This window comes from Ruditapes philippinarum, unplaced genomic scaffold (genome assembly GCF_026571515.1).
Source record: "Ruditapes philippinarum isolate M1 unplaced genomic scaffold, ASM2657151v2 ctg1120_1_1_1_1, whole genome shotgun sequence".
NCBI classification, from domain to species: domain Eukaryota; kingdom Metazoa; phylum Mollusca; class Bivalvia; order Venerida; family Veneridae; genus Ruditapes; species Ruditapes philippinarum.
The window spans coordinates 186,496-200,798 of NW_026862136.1; the positions used below are offsets into that span (position 1 = coordinate 186,496).

At 33.4% G+C, this 14,303-nt stretch overlaps 1 protein-coding gene across 2 annotated transcripts; it reads left to right on the forward strand.

The window, feature by feature from the left end:
* On the forward strand, positions 1-12,345 carry LOC132718064 (S-phase kinase-associated protein 1). 2 transcript variants are annotated; one of them, XM_060701680.1, is made up of 6 exons: positions 1-141; positions 3,228-3,324; positions 4,402-4,472; positions 6,965-7,108; positions 9,600-9,740; positions 12,250-12,345. In XM_060701680.1, the coding sequence occupies exons 2-6, from the start codon at positions 3,228-3,230 to the stop codon at positions 12,283-12,285; spliced, it is 489 nt and encodes a 162-aa protein (XP_060557663.1). In that variant the 5' UTR covers positions 1-141; the 3' UTR covers positions 12,286-12,345. The 2 variants fall into 2 exon arrangements, with proteins under 2 accessions (XP_060557663.1, XP_060557662.1); XM_060701679.1 differs by lacking the exon at positions 1-141 and adding an exon at positions 393-437.
* Positions 12,346-14,303: the final 1,958 nt, after the last annotated feature.

The following is a 14,303-nucleotide window of genomic DNA, read 5'->3' on the forward strand; positions in this document are numbered from 1 at the left end:
TTTTAGTCGGCTTATCCGAAGACTGACGGAAAGGGCCGAAAAGTTGCGATTGTATCAACTTAACGAGTTACTTCCCTTGTTTACAGTAATAGGGAGCGCTACGCTTGTGCAGAAGATCTTAAATATTTCCTAATTTGAAAGGTAAATATAATGAATTGTGATTTTTTATTATCTATAATTACTCTGAAGTTGAATTGAATACATTTTATTGCTAGATCCTGATAAGAAATTCCCTGTGATGAAAAGGAATAGAACGACTTCACCGAAAAGCTTGTGATTACTTGCCAACAAAATGGCGGACGCTAAACAACAAAGTGATGCAAAAGTGATATAATTACTATTTTCAGATATTTGCGTCATAGAAAATATTTCGATTGACCATTTTTTTTATCGCTGGGTAGATCTATATGAAGATAACCTCCATTGGCATTGTCACCGTAAGTCATTGGAAGGAATATAACGATTCGCCCCACTGACGATTCGTCCCTGTTCTAGAGTCAACACCCTTACAGTGTATGACAGAAAGTCTCAACATATGTTGATGAGGAATGAAAATATTGGATATTTTTAAACAGCAAAGTAGATTTAATGTATCTGCCAAATTTCTTCAACATACTTTTCCCATGCGCTTTTAGTGGGAAAAGAGTCAACTCGGCCCTATACCAACTCGGCACGGGTCAACTCGGCCCACTTTCCCAAAATATATAGGCCTATAACGTATTTACTTTGTTTTGCATGTTGTTAAGGTAAATGAATAATAAGAAATATCTTATTATTATTATATAATTATACATTATACCTCTGCTGAAATAAAGTATATTTAGAAATAAAGTTATTTATTTGTCTTGCAGATTCGATAAAATTAATATAAACACAGGCACGATTATCGAACCTGGGAAGAAAAAATATGAACAGATTGATAAAATAACTTCATATCTTCTCTTCCCAGATGCCTGTGAATACAGATATTATAAAAATGTGTTTCCTTAGATGCATTTTGTTTGTAAAGTAATTTTCAAAAAAATATGAAACAAAAACGTGTTTACTTAATAGCATAATCTTCTAATTAATTGCAGGTGGTCACTAATCAAATTTGAATGAATGAGTCAATCATAATTATCACCTAATTAATAGGTATCTTTAACAAACACATTGATTGATAATAATAGCCCGTGACAATAGGAGTCCTTTGATGTCCTTTACCCATTTTTAAAAGTGGGCCGAGTTGACCCGTGCCAAGTTGTAATAGGGCCGAACTGACTCGGGGGCCGAGTATGTTTTAGGGCCGAGCTGACCCGGATTCCTTTTAGTGCCGCGCTCCCGCTCTGCATTAATCTCCAAATACATCCATTGACAGTCTCTATTTGAACTACGTAAATAGCTGAGGTATATGGAGTGAAAAAGTACGAGTTGTTACCCTTATCTTTGAGTAAAATCCATATCTCTAATGCTAAAACAATGCAAATTTAGCCGTTTTTGAACCGCTAGTTTGGGGCGATTACACCGAAGAAAAGTTTGTGATCTTAGCTTTGTCTCAGTGTATATTTCAACACATTGTTTGACACTAAATGTATTTAAATTCACGGTTTAACCTACCACAAGTCAGAATATTTTACATACGTTTTATACAGTGAGATACCTAACCCGTTATCTTTACTTGCAATTCTACTGATAAGAATAGCCTGTTGTCTACTAGTTCGAAAACTGTCAATCGGTGTATAAATCTCACCACTGTGCCATAAAATTCATCGCAGCGCCAGTGATTTTCCTACTTATATAACAGACTCCGAAAAAGGCCTCTTCCCAATTGAAATTTTCTTTAAAATCATGCAGTTTTCCCAAAAATCTGAACTAAAACCAGCCATTTTACTTCCCAAATCAGCAATTTTGGCAATATTTTTTCCCAAAGTCAAGAGGCTAAGGATCTTCCCAATAAAGTGAAAAAAATCACTGAGCGCTTGATTTTTCCAATCCCTATTGTTCAGTGGTTAACAAATTGACAAAATGGCCTGTTTGATAATAAGTTCCCGGTGACGCAAAGAAATTTGTTAAAGAACTTGTCTCAGCAACGGTAAATTTTAAAATTTTGTTTTACGTTGCCTCTTTAAATATCTGATGAATAACAATCTTCAAATAATAAAAACATATTTAATTTAATATAATCAAATATATAAATATGATAAACAATTGTTTAGGGATCAGGAAAGTATATATTAGAGGAGCACCTGCCTATCTAGAACCACCAGTGACAATGTACAGTTATAAACTCTCATGTGATCAGTGATTTTTTTACAAACTCATCAGTGTGGGTTCTATGACTTGCTGGGCTATAAATCTATGAGTCCCAAAATTTAGCCGACTAATCCAAGTTACAAGGCTTAATATTGCTTTAGTATATTAACAATGGAATGAAGAAAAAATGAATTTGATTTCTACATTAATTACAATGCTTCTGATACTGAAATTATTCAAAACTGTCAAATAAATTTAATAAGTTTATTTCCATTAATTTAGTTTGAGATTAATCAAAACTTCATTTTCCTTAATATTTTTATGCTTATCTATAGTATAGCACATTATTATTTCTTATCTGTAGAAGATTTGCAGACCTAGAATATGATTGACATAACTTGAACACAATTTGGTATTTATTACCAAATTCCTGTCAGACAGGACTCCCTACTCAGAAAAAGTATGCATCCAAAAGATGCACATTATTTGAAACTTTGCATCCACAGCAAATTCAATGAGTCCTGGACTCAGGATGCAGAGGTAAAAAAATCACTCAGTAATGTAATTTCTTAGGACCTTTATCAATTTTAGCATACTTAGTAATGGACCAGCTGATTACACCAACAGACTGAAAACTATGAGGTACTAATTACTTAAAAGACACTTTACAGACAAGTGCTACACATTTACATTCGACCCTGATAAAACAACTTGGATGGGCTAACCAATACTGTTTGTGTGTGATAATATAAATAGTTCATCTTTCAGTTATGTAAATGCTCAAAATGAACAATTACTTGCAAATAAATGCCAGCTAAAGTATTTTTTGCTGGCAGTCTTGCCAGTATGCAAGCTTAAATTCGAACCCTGCCCAATGTGGAGAGCCCTAGCTTATTACACAGTCTGAGTCATTTCCTTTTCAACATGCAAACACTAATTACATAGACTTAGTGTATCGGAAATAATGTAAAAAAAAACAACTGTTTTTATTTCAGATGCCTAACATAAAATTACAGAGTTCTGATGGAGAGGTGTTTGAAGTAGATGTGGAGATTGCTAAACAGTCTGTTACCATAAAAACCATGTTGGAAGGTAATGGGATTTTTTTCATGAAATTTATGCCTTATTATGCTCATACCATAAAAACCATGTTGGAAGGTAATGGGATTTTTTTCATGAAATTTATGCCTTATTATGCTCCCCGAAAAAATTTAGGGGAGCATCAGGGCCAAAACACCATTTTTGGGGGAGGGGCCAGCCTTTTCCTTAGGGGAAAATATGCATGATTTGGAATACTTTGGGGAAAGGGGTCTCAAATTTAACACAAACTTTAAACAAGTTAGGGGTCTCAAATTTAACACAAACTTTTATGAAGTTCTTCAAAGAAGAAAGTCTAAAAGCACTGGGAAATACTAATAAGGCAGTAAAAGACCTTAATTCAACACCATCATTTAATTTTGTTCTAATTCTATGGGAAATTTCAAAAGACTGGGGAATTTTGAGGACCTAACTGGGGGGAAAAGGAGGCTAGTTTGGTTGGGGAAGCAGCCTATATGGCCTCTACAAAGAAGGGTTTTGGCCGGGAGCATATAGTCGCCGGGTTGTCTGTCCGTCCCAAATTCGTTTTTGACCCATATTATAACTTTGTTATTTGAAGTCGATTTTTCAACTATTTCACAGAAATGATCACCATATTGAGACGATGTGTCGCGCGCAACATTTGAGTCACTACCTTGATGGTGAAGGTCACAGCATGACCTTGCAGCAAAATCGTGTCCGGCCCATAACTTCGTCTTTTGAAGTCGGATTTTACAACTTTTTCACAGAATTTGAGAAATGATCACCATATTGAAACAACATGTCACACGCAACATTTGGGTCGCTACCTTGAAGGTCAAGGTCACAGCATGACCTTGCAGCAAAATCATGTCCGGCCCATAACTTCGTTATTTGAAGTCGAATTTTACAACTATTTCACGGAAATGATCACCATATTGAGACGACGTGTCACGCGCAAGTCAGTTAGATAGCAGTTTGAAATCAACATACATCAGAAATGAGAAGAAATTTAAAAAGATATTCAATGAGCAGCAGGAATAGTTTTGTTAAGAACATTTATTTAGGTTAAAAAGTAACATACAAGTTATTGACAGAAGTATGATATTTCAGATTTGGGTATGGATGAAGATGAGGAAGAAGCTGTTCCACTTCCAAATGTTAATGCTGCAATTTTGAAAAAAGTAAGTGTACTTTTATATTAAAATAGTGAACACTATTCTATTTTGTTACGCAATTACATCTTTCAATTTTGTATTATATATTTAAGGTATTAGATGTATAAATGACACTTTTTCAAAAGGCATTTGAAACTTTATATTATAAAACTTTACTATATTCTAGATAAAAAAATAAAAAATTACAAATTTTTACCATCTTGTTTGAAAATTCAAAGTTAAACTTGTATCGGTTCTAAACAACAACAACAATTATGTTTTCATTACCTGTAGAAAATTTACACTTATTTAATATTTTCCTTACTTGAAAAGTGATTATAAAGAACTATATTTAAATGACTTCAAATAAATCAATGTTAAATGTATATAAAAATCATTATTTTTGTTTATTATACCCCCACAAATAACGCTTTTTATCACTTGGGGACCTTACGCCGCTTTTCATGGAATGGCACGGAAGTGTCACATTGAAGGTTCCATGATAACCGCCGTATGAACACATCTGCGGATGTTTCTAGATTCAAAATTTTACCATTTCATGTTTAAATGTTGAATTCTGCTTAAGCCGGTGCTAGGGGGCGTGGACGGTAACTTGCACTTTCCAGTACCGTCCATGAACAGGCTCAATCAAACCGAGCCTGCAACATTTTCAATTTTGCCGTGTTTGGCTTTCTTTAGGGATTCTGGTTTTATCTATTGTGTGTGTGTGTGGGGGGGGGGTATATAGGAGTCAGCTTGTCTGTCGGTCAGTCCACATTATGGTTTCTGGACATTAATAGAGTTTGGAATGAGGTATTTTGCAATCAGACTTGGTATATAGCAACCTTATGTGGAGACCCCAGTTGGTATTGCATTTGAACCCCCTTGAATCAAGATCACTGTTACTAAAAAATAGAAAATTGGTTTCTGGACAATAACTAGAGTTAGGAATGAGATATTGTAATCAACCTTGTTGTATAGCAAGCTTATATGAAGGCCCTGGCTGCTATTGCATTTGGACCCCCTGGGGTCAAGGTCACTGTTACTAAAAAATAGAAAAATGGTTACAGACAATAACTAGAGTTAGGAATGACATTTTGTAATCAAACTTGGTGTATAGCATTAAGCAAGCTTATATGAAGACTCAGGTTTGGAATGCAATCAATTGAAGTAATTCTTTGTACACAGTTGATACTTTATTTACTATAGGTTGAATTCAAATTTTTCGTCAGACCACTTATTTTCAAAAAGTCAAAGTTGTTGGTGGGGGTATTAATCACCTTCAGTGATAGGTCTAGTTGAGACAGGTACCTGTCATTTTACATCAAATAAGAAGAGGATGTGGTAAGAAAAAACGTCAGATTTTGTCAAATGTAATCAGGGCATCAAATATTTTTAATAATAATTATCTATAAAAACTATTCTTAACATTTGTGCGAAATATAAAGAATGTTTACCATGCTGATTTTATATTATAATCATTTTAATTTGTTATTGTATCCATTTTCATACATTTCACAGTAAAAAATATACATAAAATTTCAATTTTTTAGAAATTACAAACTTGCGATATAAATTAAGATAGGATATAATATTCTGACAAATCAAAAAGAAGAAAAGACAAAAATTGAGGAAAAAATGTTGCATCTTCTGGGGTTTGAGCCCATGCCCTATCGAAACTGTCTCATTACTGAAAATGAATACTCTTCAGAAAGGAGATACTGCATTAGGCATTCAGTACCTTAATTAGGTGTAAGTTTCCTAAGTCATGTTAGAAAATATCTCTTGCAGAACTAATTTTTCACAGGTATTGGAAGGGGCCCTTCCCTGATAATTTTGGAAAGGCAACATAAGGGGAAGAAAAAACTTCACGTAAATATTTGGGGAAAACTACATGATTCTAAAGAATTTTCGAGTGGAAACAACCCCTGCTTTGGAAGTAAAAAAAGCCCTGTCATTACACGGTTAAGTTGCAAAAAGTAACATATTTTTAAGTCTGAGCACAATATGAAAAGTGGATGCAAGCTTGCCCCTCAATGCACTGGGTTTCAATCCTGCCAAGGACTTTGGATTATTTGATGTGAGGAAGCTGTCAAGCTAGGTTACAGAACATAGGTTGTTCTAGTCTACTCAGGTGCTTGTTCATGCCTGACATAATGCTCAAAGGGGCACATAAGCCTTTTAAGGTCTTCCTCCTTTACTAAAGCTGGAAAGTCACCATGATCTACAGTTTTCATGTGAATGTAAAAGCCAATAAAAAATGGCCTTTTTGTTCTTAAATCTTACTGAATTGATAGTAACTACCATTGTAGGAAAATTCAAAACATTGCTTGCACAAAAATTAACTTTGAACACATAAGAAGATAGTGTTACTGTGTTATCATGGCTTTGTGATCACAACAGACATATTGTCATCACCTATATTGACTCAAACTTACTTGACAATATCCTGTCACAATTAATTATACATTTTCCGTATTTAATACATAGAAGATTGTATAGATGTATATATGATACAGGTAATACAGTGGTGCACATACCACAAAGATGATCCACCACCACCAGAGGATGATGAGAACAAGGAGAAAAGAACAGATGATATTTGCTCCTGGGATGCTGAATTCCTCAAAGTTGATCAGGGAACACTCTTTGAACTAATCTTGGTATGTCTAGTGTAAATCTTTGAAATGTTTGGATACTTGTTTTCAACAATTAAAATGAATGTATTTGTTTAATACTACTGTGGTACAGTACACTTATGATATAAATGATACACTTAATAAAAAATGAACTTATTAAACTGAACCTTGTCCATTTTAAATTAACAGAGTATTGATTTTGTAACAAACAATAAGACATGTTTGTGCATGTGTTTAAAGATGTTTACTGTTCCTATTTACCATTGTAATTGTGGATTTTTTTTGTGAGTTTCATTAAACTGTTCAAGAATATTTCATTAAATTTTGTGCTTTTTATACGCCCGTTTGAAAAACGGGACGTATTATGGGAACGCCCCTGGCGGGCGGGCGGTCGGGCGGGCGGACGGGCGGTCGGCGTCCAATTTTGTCCGGAGCATATCTCCTACATGTATGGAGGGATTTTAATGAAACTTCATATAAATGTTCACCACTATGAGGAGCAGTGTCGCGCACATGAACCAGGTCTCTAGGTCAAAGGTCAAGGTCACATATAGAGCTCATTGAAAAATGCTTGTCCGGAGCAAAACTTCCACATGTATAGAGGGATTTCAATATTACTTGGCACAAATGTTCACCATTGTGAGGCGGAGTGTCGCGTGCAAGATTCAGGTCCTTGCGGCCAAGGTCAAGGTCACACATAGAGGTCAAAGTTCAGATAAAAATATGAAGATGTGTATATGGACCATTTAGTCATCATTTATTGAGGGATTGTAACACAAATGGTCATTATCAAGACTATGGCTGTGATACATATAATTTAGGTCAATATATACAAGGTCAAGGTCACTAAAGATGATGAAATATCCAGATTTTGTAAATAGAATTTAATCAAAGGGAGACAACAAAGTTATTACTTTGTTCATAAATGACTTACACAATTACTCCCCTTGATCTATTTTCACTTTCAATTCTAAAAATAGAATTTAATCAAAGGGCATGAAATAATCCTCTTTCTTGGACTTGAGTATGTTCTAAAGAATGTAACATTTATTTACACATGTTTCATTCATTGGTCAAGATTCTTAACTGTGATAACTATGGTGTTCTGTAGACTTGGTATTTGTTCATAAAGATCATACAGTAATTACCTTATCAAATGTAAATACTTTCTCATAGAAATTTAATTATATTTTGATTTTCAAGTAAATATCAGTTCAGCTCATTCAAAGATTAAGAATTGTAATGAAATGTATTTCCCTAGAATAAAATCTTAAATCAGAATTTTTTAGTTATTAAATTACATGTACTTTTTATACGCCCGTTTAAAAAAAGATAAAAATATGAAGATGTGTATAGGGAAGATTTAATCATCATTTATTGAGGGATTGTAACACAAATGGTCATTATAATGACTACGGATGTGACACATGTACTTTAGGTCAATATATGCAAGGTCAAGGTCACTAAAGATGGTGAAATATCCAGATTTTGTCTGGAGCATATCTCCTACATGTATGGAAGAATTTTTATAATACTTTATGGAAATGTTCACCACCATGATATGTATTGCTCCATGCATGATCCAGGTCTCCAGGTCAAAGGTCAAGGTCACACTTAGAGCTCATTGAAAAACGCTAGTCCGGAGCAAAACTTCTACATTCATAGGGGGTTTTCAATATAACTTGGCACAAATGTTCACCATTGTGAGGCTGAGTGTCGCATGCAAAATTCAGATCCCTGCGACCAAAGTCAAGGTTACACATAGAGGTCAAAGTTCAGATAAAAATTTGAAGATGGTTATAGGGACCATTTAGTCATCATTTATTGATGGATTGTAGCACAAATGGTAACTATCATGACTACAGGTGTTACACATTTAATTTAGGTTAATATTTGCAAGGTCAAGGTCACTGGAGATGATTAAATATCCAGATGTTGTCCGGAGCATATTTTCTACATGCATGGAGGAATTTTAATGTTACTTTTATAGAATTGTTCACCACCATGAGACGTAGTGCCCTGCACATAAACCAAGTCTCTAGGTCAAAGGTGAAGGTCACAGTTAGAGCTCATAGAAAAACACTTGTCTGGAGCAAAACTTCTACATGCATAGAGGGATTTCAATATAATTTGGCACAAATGTTCATCATTGTGAGGCTGAGTGCCGTGCATAAAATTCAGGTCCCTGCGACCAAGGTCAAGGTCACACATTCTGTGCATATCTTCCCTATTGATTTGTTTTAAGGTTCATTTAACAACACAGTGCCAAGAATAAAAACTTGCTTGCTAGATAACACTTATCCATAATGCCCCCATCTCCATCTAAAGCTTTTTCGTAAACGGGCGTATTTTGTGACTATGGCACCCTTGTTTGTAATTAAAAAAATGCAAAAATGATTTTTTAGGAAGTTGATATTTAGAATTTAATGCAGTAACTGTTAATTACCAGTACAATTACAATATATTGGCATAATGTAAAATTCTTACCTATATTTGTGATAAATTACATTTTTAGGCAGCAAATTACTTAGATATCAAAGGTTTGTTAGATGTAACCTGTAAGACTGTTGCCAATATGATCAAGGGGAAGTCACCGGAAGAGATCAGGAAAACATTCAATATCAAGAATGATTTTACCCCTGCTGAGGAGGAACAGGTTATTTCCTTTTATCATTTGTAATGTGTTAAATTCAATGTAGCTTGCCCAGTGATAAAAGAAAAAATTGTCAGAAGTTTTAAAAAATTGTCATATAGAAATAGGTAGATATAAGCAGCATATAAAAGCCATGTACATTAACCAACATGTATACGGCAATAAGCAGTAAACGGGTGGTCATGATTTGTTATCGTTAATATTTTCACAGTGCTAGTTTGATACACTATATTTTTATGCCCCCGCCATAAAATGGCTCGGGCATATAGTGTTACCCTGATCTGTCATTCTGTCCTTCCGTCATCATCAGTTTCCGTTCATAATCTTAGTAACGATTGCACACATTCAACTCAAATTTGACATATGGATATATCATGAAAAGATAAGGTCAAGTTGGAATTTGGTCATGGTCCGATGATTTTTGACAGAGTTATGCCCCTTGATGAAATTTCTGTTTCCGTTCATAATCTCCCCAATGGAACAACACATTCAACTCAAATTTAACATATGGATATCTTCAAGAAATGCGCATGTCAAGTTCGAATTTGGTCATGGTTCGATGATTTTTGGCAGAGTTATGCGCCTTTCACTTTGAAAATAATATGAAATTTGCAGTTTCCATTCATTATCTCCCCAATGGTTTTACACATTCAACTCAAATTTGACATATGAATAGTCAAAGAAATGCGCAGATCAAGTTCGAATTTGGTCATGGTTCGATGATTTTTGGCAGAGTTATGCCACTTTCACTTTGAAAATGATATGAAATTTTCAGTTTCCGTTCATTATCTCTCCAACGGTATTTCACATTCAACTCAAATTTGACATATGGATATGTCAAAGGAATGCGCAGATCAAGTTTAAATTTGGCTATGGTTTGATGATAGCTGACAGAGTTATCCCTCTTGAACTATGAAAAAAAGGAAATTTTCAGTTTCTGTTCATTATCTCCCCAATGGTTGTATACATTCAACTCCAATTTGAGATACAGATACATCTTAGGAATAAGCAGTTCAAGTTTGAATTTAGTTGTGGTTCAATGATTTTGAACAAAGTTATCACTCTTGAATGTTGGAAAAATTTTGAATTTTCAATTTCAGCACTCATACTTTTGTGAAAATGTATGTAGTCATTTTTTTGGCTACAAATATGCAATATGCAATTTACAAACGATAAAACTTAAACTTTGTATAAAAATGGTTTGTGTTTACATTGAATAGTTTTAAGGGCTTTGAACTTAAAATGAAACAAATAGTTTGTGCAAACAAAGTTGGAACTAAATATTATAACATCTGAAATTTTTGCTGCATGCGGGGGCATCCGTGGCATGACGACACATTTCTAGTCTAATAATACAAAGAAAGTTGGCAGGTACATTAAAGTTACTTTGATGTTTGAAAATATTCAATTGTTATATTCTGAACATTGTGAAATACCAGCCAAGACAGTGACATAAATAAACAGATAAAGTGTTTACTCTAGGACGGGGACACATTTAGGACACCCAGTGATAATAATAGTAATGATATATAAGTATTATTTAACAAATAATACATGGGCTTGAGGGCAATATGCAAGTTTTATTTGTTATATTATACCGAATCTAAATCCTTTCATCCCTTTTGTTGCTTTCAAATTATAATTTATTTGTTCAGTGTGTTAAATATCTCAAAACCTAGTCGGATTTATTATTATTATTTTCAAGCGATACAGCAAAAAAAATCATGCTCTTTTGTTATTCAATTTTTGTTAATCAAATTATACAGGAAAAAAAAAACCGAACTTTAAGATTTAATGTGACGTCATCCAGTCCATATAAGAATTATGGACCGCCCCGGTCTGTATGCGATTTATGGACCGGATGACGTCATATTAAATATAGAAAGGTGTATGCAAATGAGGTATAATATTACAATATATATCACATGAAAATATTGAACCACATAGATACAAATAACACATTTTGATTTTAAATCTTAACTTGTGAAAACCAAAGATAGCATCCTTTGAGATTGAACCCTGTACTTGACTTATATAATTTAAACAACTTGTGTAAATGGTTTTGTACTCCAGCTAGTTGAACATTTTAAAAATTGTAGTTTCATTGGTAGCTTAACACTAAATAGATAGTTTGTGTAGAGCAGGATTGGCATGATGGCCATGTTTCTATGGCTACAATATTACGTATTGTAGAAGCTACTATAGGTACACACTGCTGCCTGTATCAACATTACTCACCTGAGGACTTCCTCCACCAGCTGGAAACTTGTCTTATCACATTTATAGTGTCTGTGTCACATAAACGCCAACCTATCAATCAACTTTTATTTTACATTGTAAAACTTTTCTCTCAGATTTTACTTTGATAATTTTTGCTATCCTTTTGTTTCTTGTTATTTATAAATTTTAGAAAAAAACAATGTCGCTGATAACAGCTACATTTAATAGTTTTGTATTTGTGTCATGTAAGTTTTAAATTTCATTCATTATTATTTGTTGTTGTTTATTTCAGGTGCGTAAGGAGAATGAATGGTGTGAAGAAAAGTGAGCATTCTGTGATTTTAGACATGTGTTAATATATAAAACTGTATTAATTTTCTCTCATCCCCCTATTGTGACAGTAAAATAAATTTCTCCACAGTTTCAACACAAAAAGAGGCCAAAAAAAAGATCCAAGGGGAAAAAAAAAATTTCTTAAATTTAGATTCCATCCATTTATACGGGGTTTTAAAATGTAATATTATTATTATTAATTTATTTTATTGATAAAGATCAACAACTTTAATATAAAATTAACATTTTGGGCATTTCGTAATACATCTTGAAGGAAAAAAGAGATTATTATTTGATTTGATTTTTTTCTCATCATTTTTATTTAAGTTTTAGAGCAATTTGCCATTTACATCTGCATTGAAACATGTAAGCATTTAGTTTATTGTTTATTGGACAGCAGAAGTGTTTAAGTAATATTAAATTCAGTTTAGAAATTTATGTATTCGGTAGATGAACAACATTAGAACTACATTATATATCTGAACATGAACCCTTCACTAATGATTAAGAACTGTGCACCAGACCATTTCTGATTAATTAAAAATTTTCCATTAATGAGAAGAAATTTTCCTTGCCATGCAGGTTTTGTTGAAATATCAAAATTTAAAACTGCAAGCAAATGTTTTGGAAAATATTGTGTGACTCAATAAATATTTATTTCCATTTGATCAATTCTTATGTTGTTGTTTTTACATAAATTTTCTAAAAACTTCCATGATGAATGTCTTGGAAAAATGAAAGTTTAGAAATATTAAAGCTTTTGTGTTGTGAAAATAAAGATATTATACTAAATCATGTAAGGAAGCAATGTTTGAACAAAAAATAATTCCTAAGATATATATATTATAATGATGTAAGACTAGTTTTGCAGAATGTTATAGTGTTAATAATTGTGAAAGGCCCTGCATTCAAGATATTTTGTTTGAAAAGTTTCGGTTATAATGTTGTATAGAAGATCATGACATATTGTTTACTGAAGAAATATTTGACATACAGTTTTCATATAGAATAATTAAATTGAATAAGATTAACTTTTATGTTCAATATCACCAAGCTTAAGATTCCAAACCAGATAATTCTTGATACTGGAGGTTAAAAGATTCCAGATGTTTGGACAAAGTGACGGAGGAGAGTCAAGTGTAGCAGTCACGTGATAAATTGTTAATTAAGTAGAACCAAATGTGAGATTTTTGTGATCTATACTTTTGGAGCTGGCTTGTGGCGGATTTATTCAAAATGAAAAATAAAAAGCCTTTTGTTGTGCCATCAATATGTCTTAAATATATACTACATGTACAAAACTGCTCTAGTTATAATGTCATAAAAATCGACGATGAGAAATTTTCGCACGCGACAAATACTAGCTCCGCATGAATTTATACATGTGATCATTTCCTAATTGTCTCCACAACCTGACTTGATAAGTTTTCTAGTAACTTTCTACCTTAAACCAATGTCCCCTGCATCACACTATAGCAGCTGCTAATATCCGGTGACTGAAAACACCACACAATCGAAAATACTGACTACAGATTACATGAAATATGGGAGGGAGCTATCTGGATATGTCGATTTTCATACACCTGAAGATATTTGTCACCGGCACAGGATTATGATAAGGCATTGTCGGACGTAGTAAGTAGGTTCTGCGTGGTCACTTAAAAAGACATCAATTATTTTGTTTCAATTTGGCATGTAAGTATGCTATATAAAATGTTTAAATTAAAGCACAGCCCAAGTTTGACTTTCGCAGCAATGAACCAAATATTGATTAGTTCACAACGCTTATTTGTGAATGATTTTAATGTTAGTGGTATGCAAGTACATAGAATTTTGTATGTTATATCAAAATACTATTCAAGTTCGATTTTCCCTTGATATGTTCCTTTGCATGCAAAATTTTCGTATTGTTTGCCGGGAGGATTCATGACTTTCAACTCCTTGCCTTTTCCCAATAGTATTTCAGTCATATAGAAGGTAGTCTAGTACTGGTGTAACTCTCCAGGAACGATG

Excerpts from the sequence above, each read along its gene's own strand:
- LOC132718064 (XM_060701679.1), top strand. The coding sequence starts at position 408 with ATGAAGATAACCTCCATTGGCATTGTCACC. Across the intron at positions 4,473-6,964 it reads ATGCTGCAATTTTGAAAAAA|GTAATACAGTGGTGCACATA; the intron begins GTAAGTGTACTT and ends TATATGATACAG. Across the intron at positions 9,741-12,249 it reads CCCCTGCTGAGGAGGAACAG|GTGCGTAAGGAGAATGAATG; the intron begins GTTATTTCCTTT and ends TGTTTATTTCAG.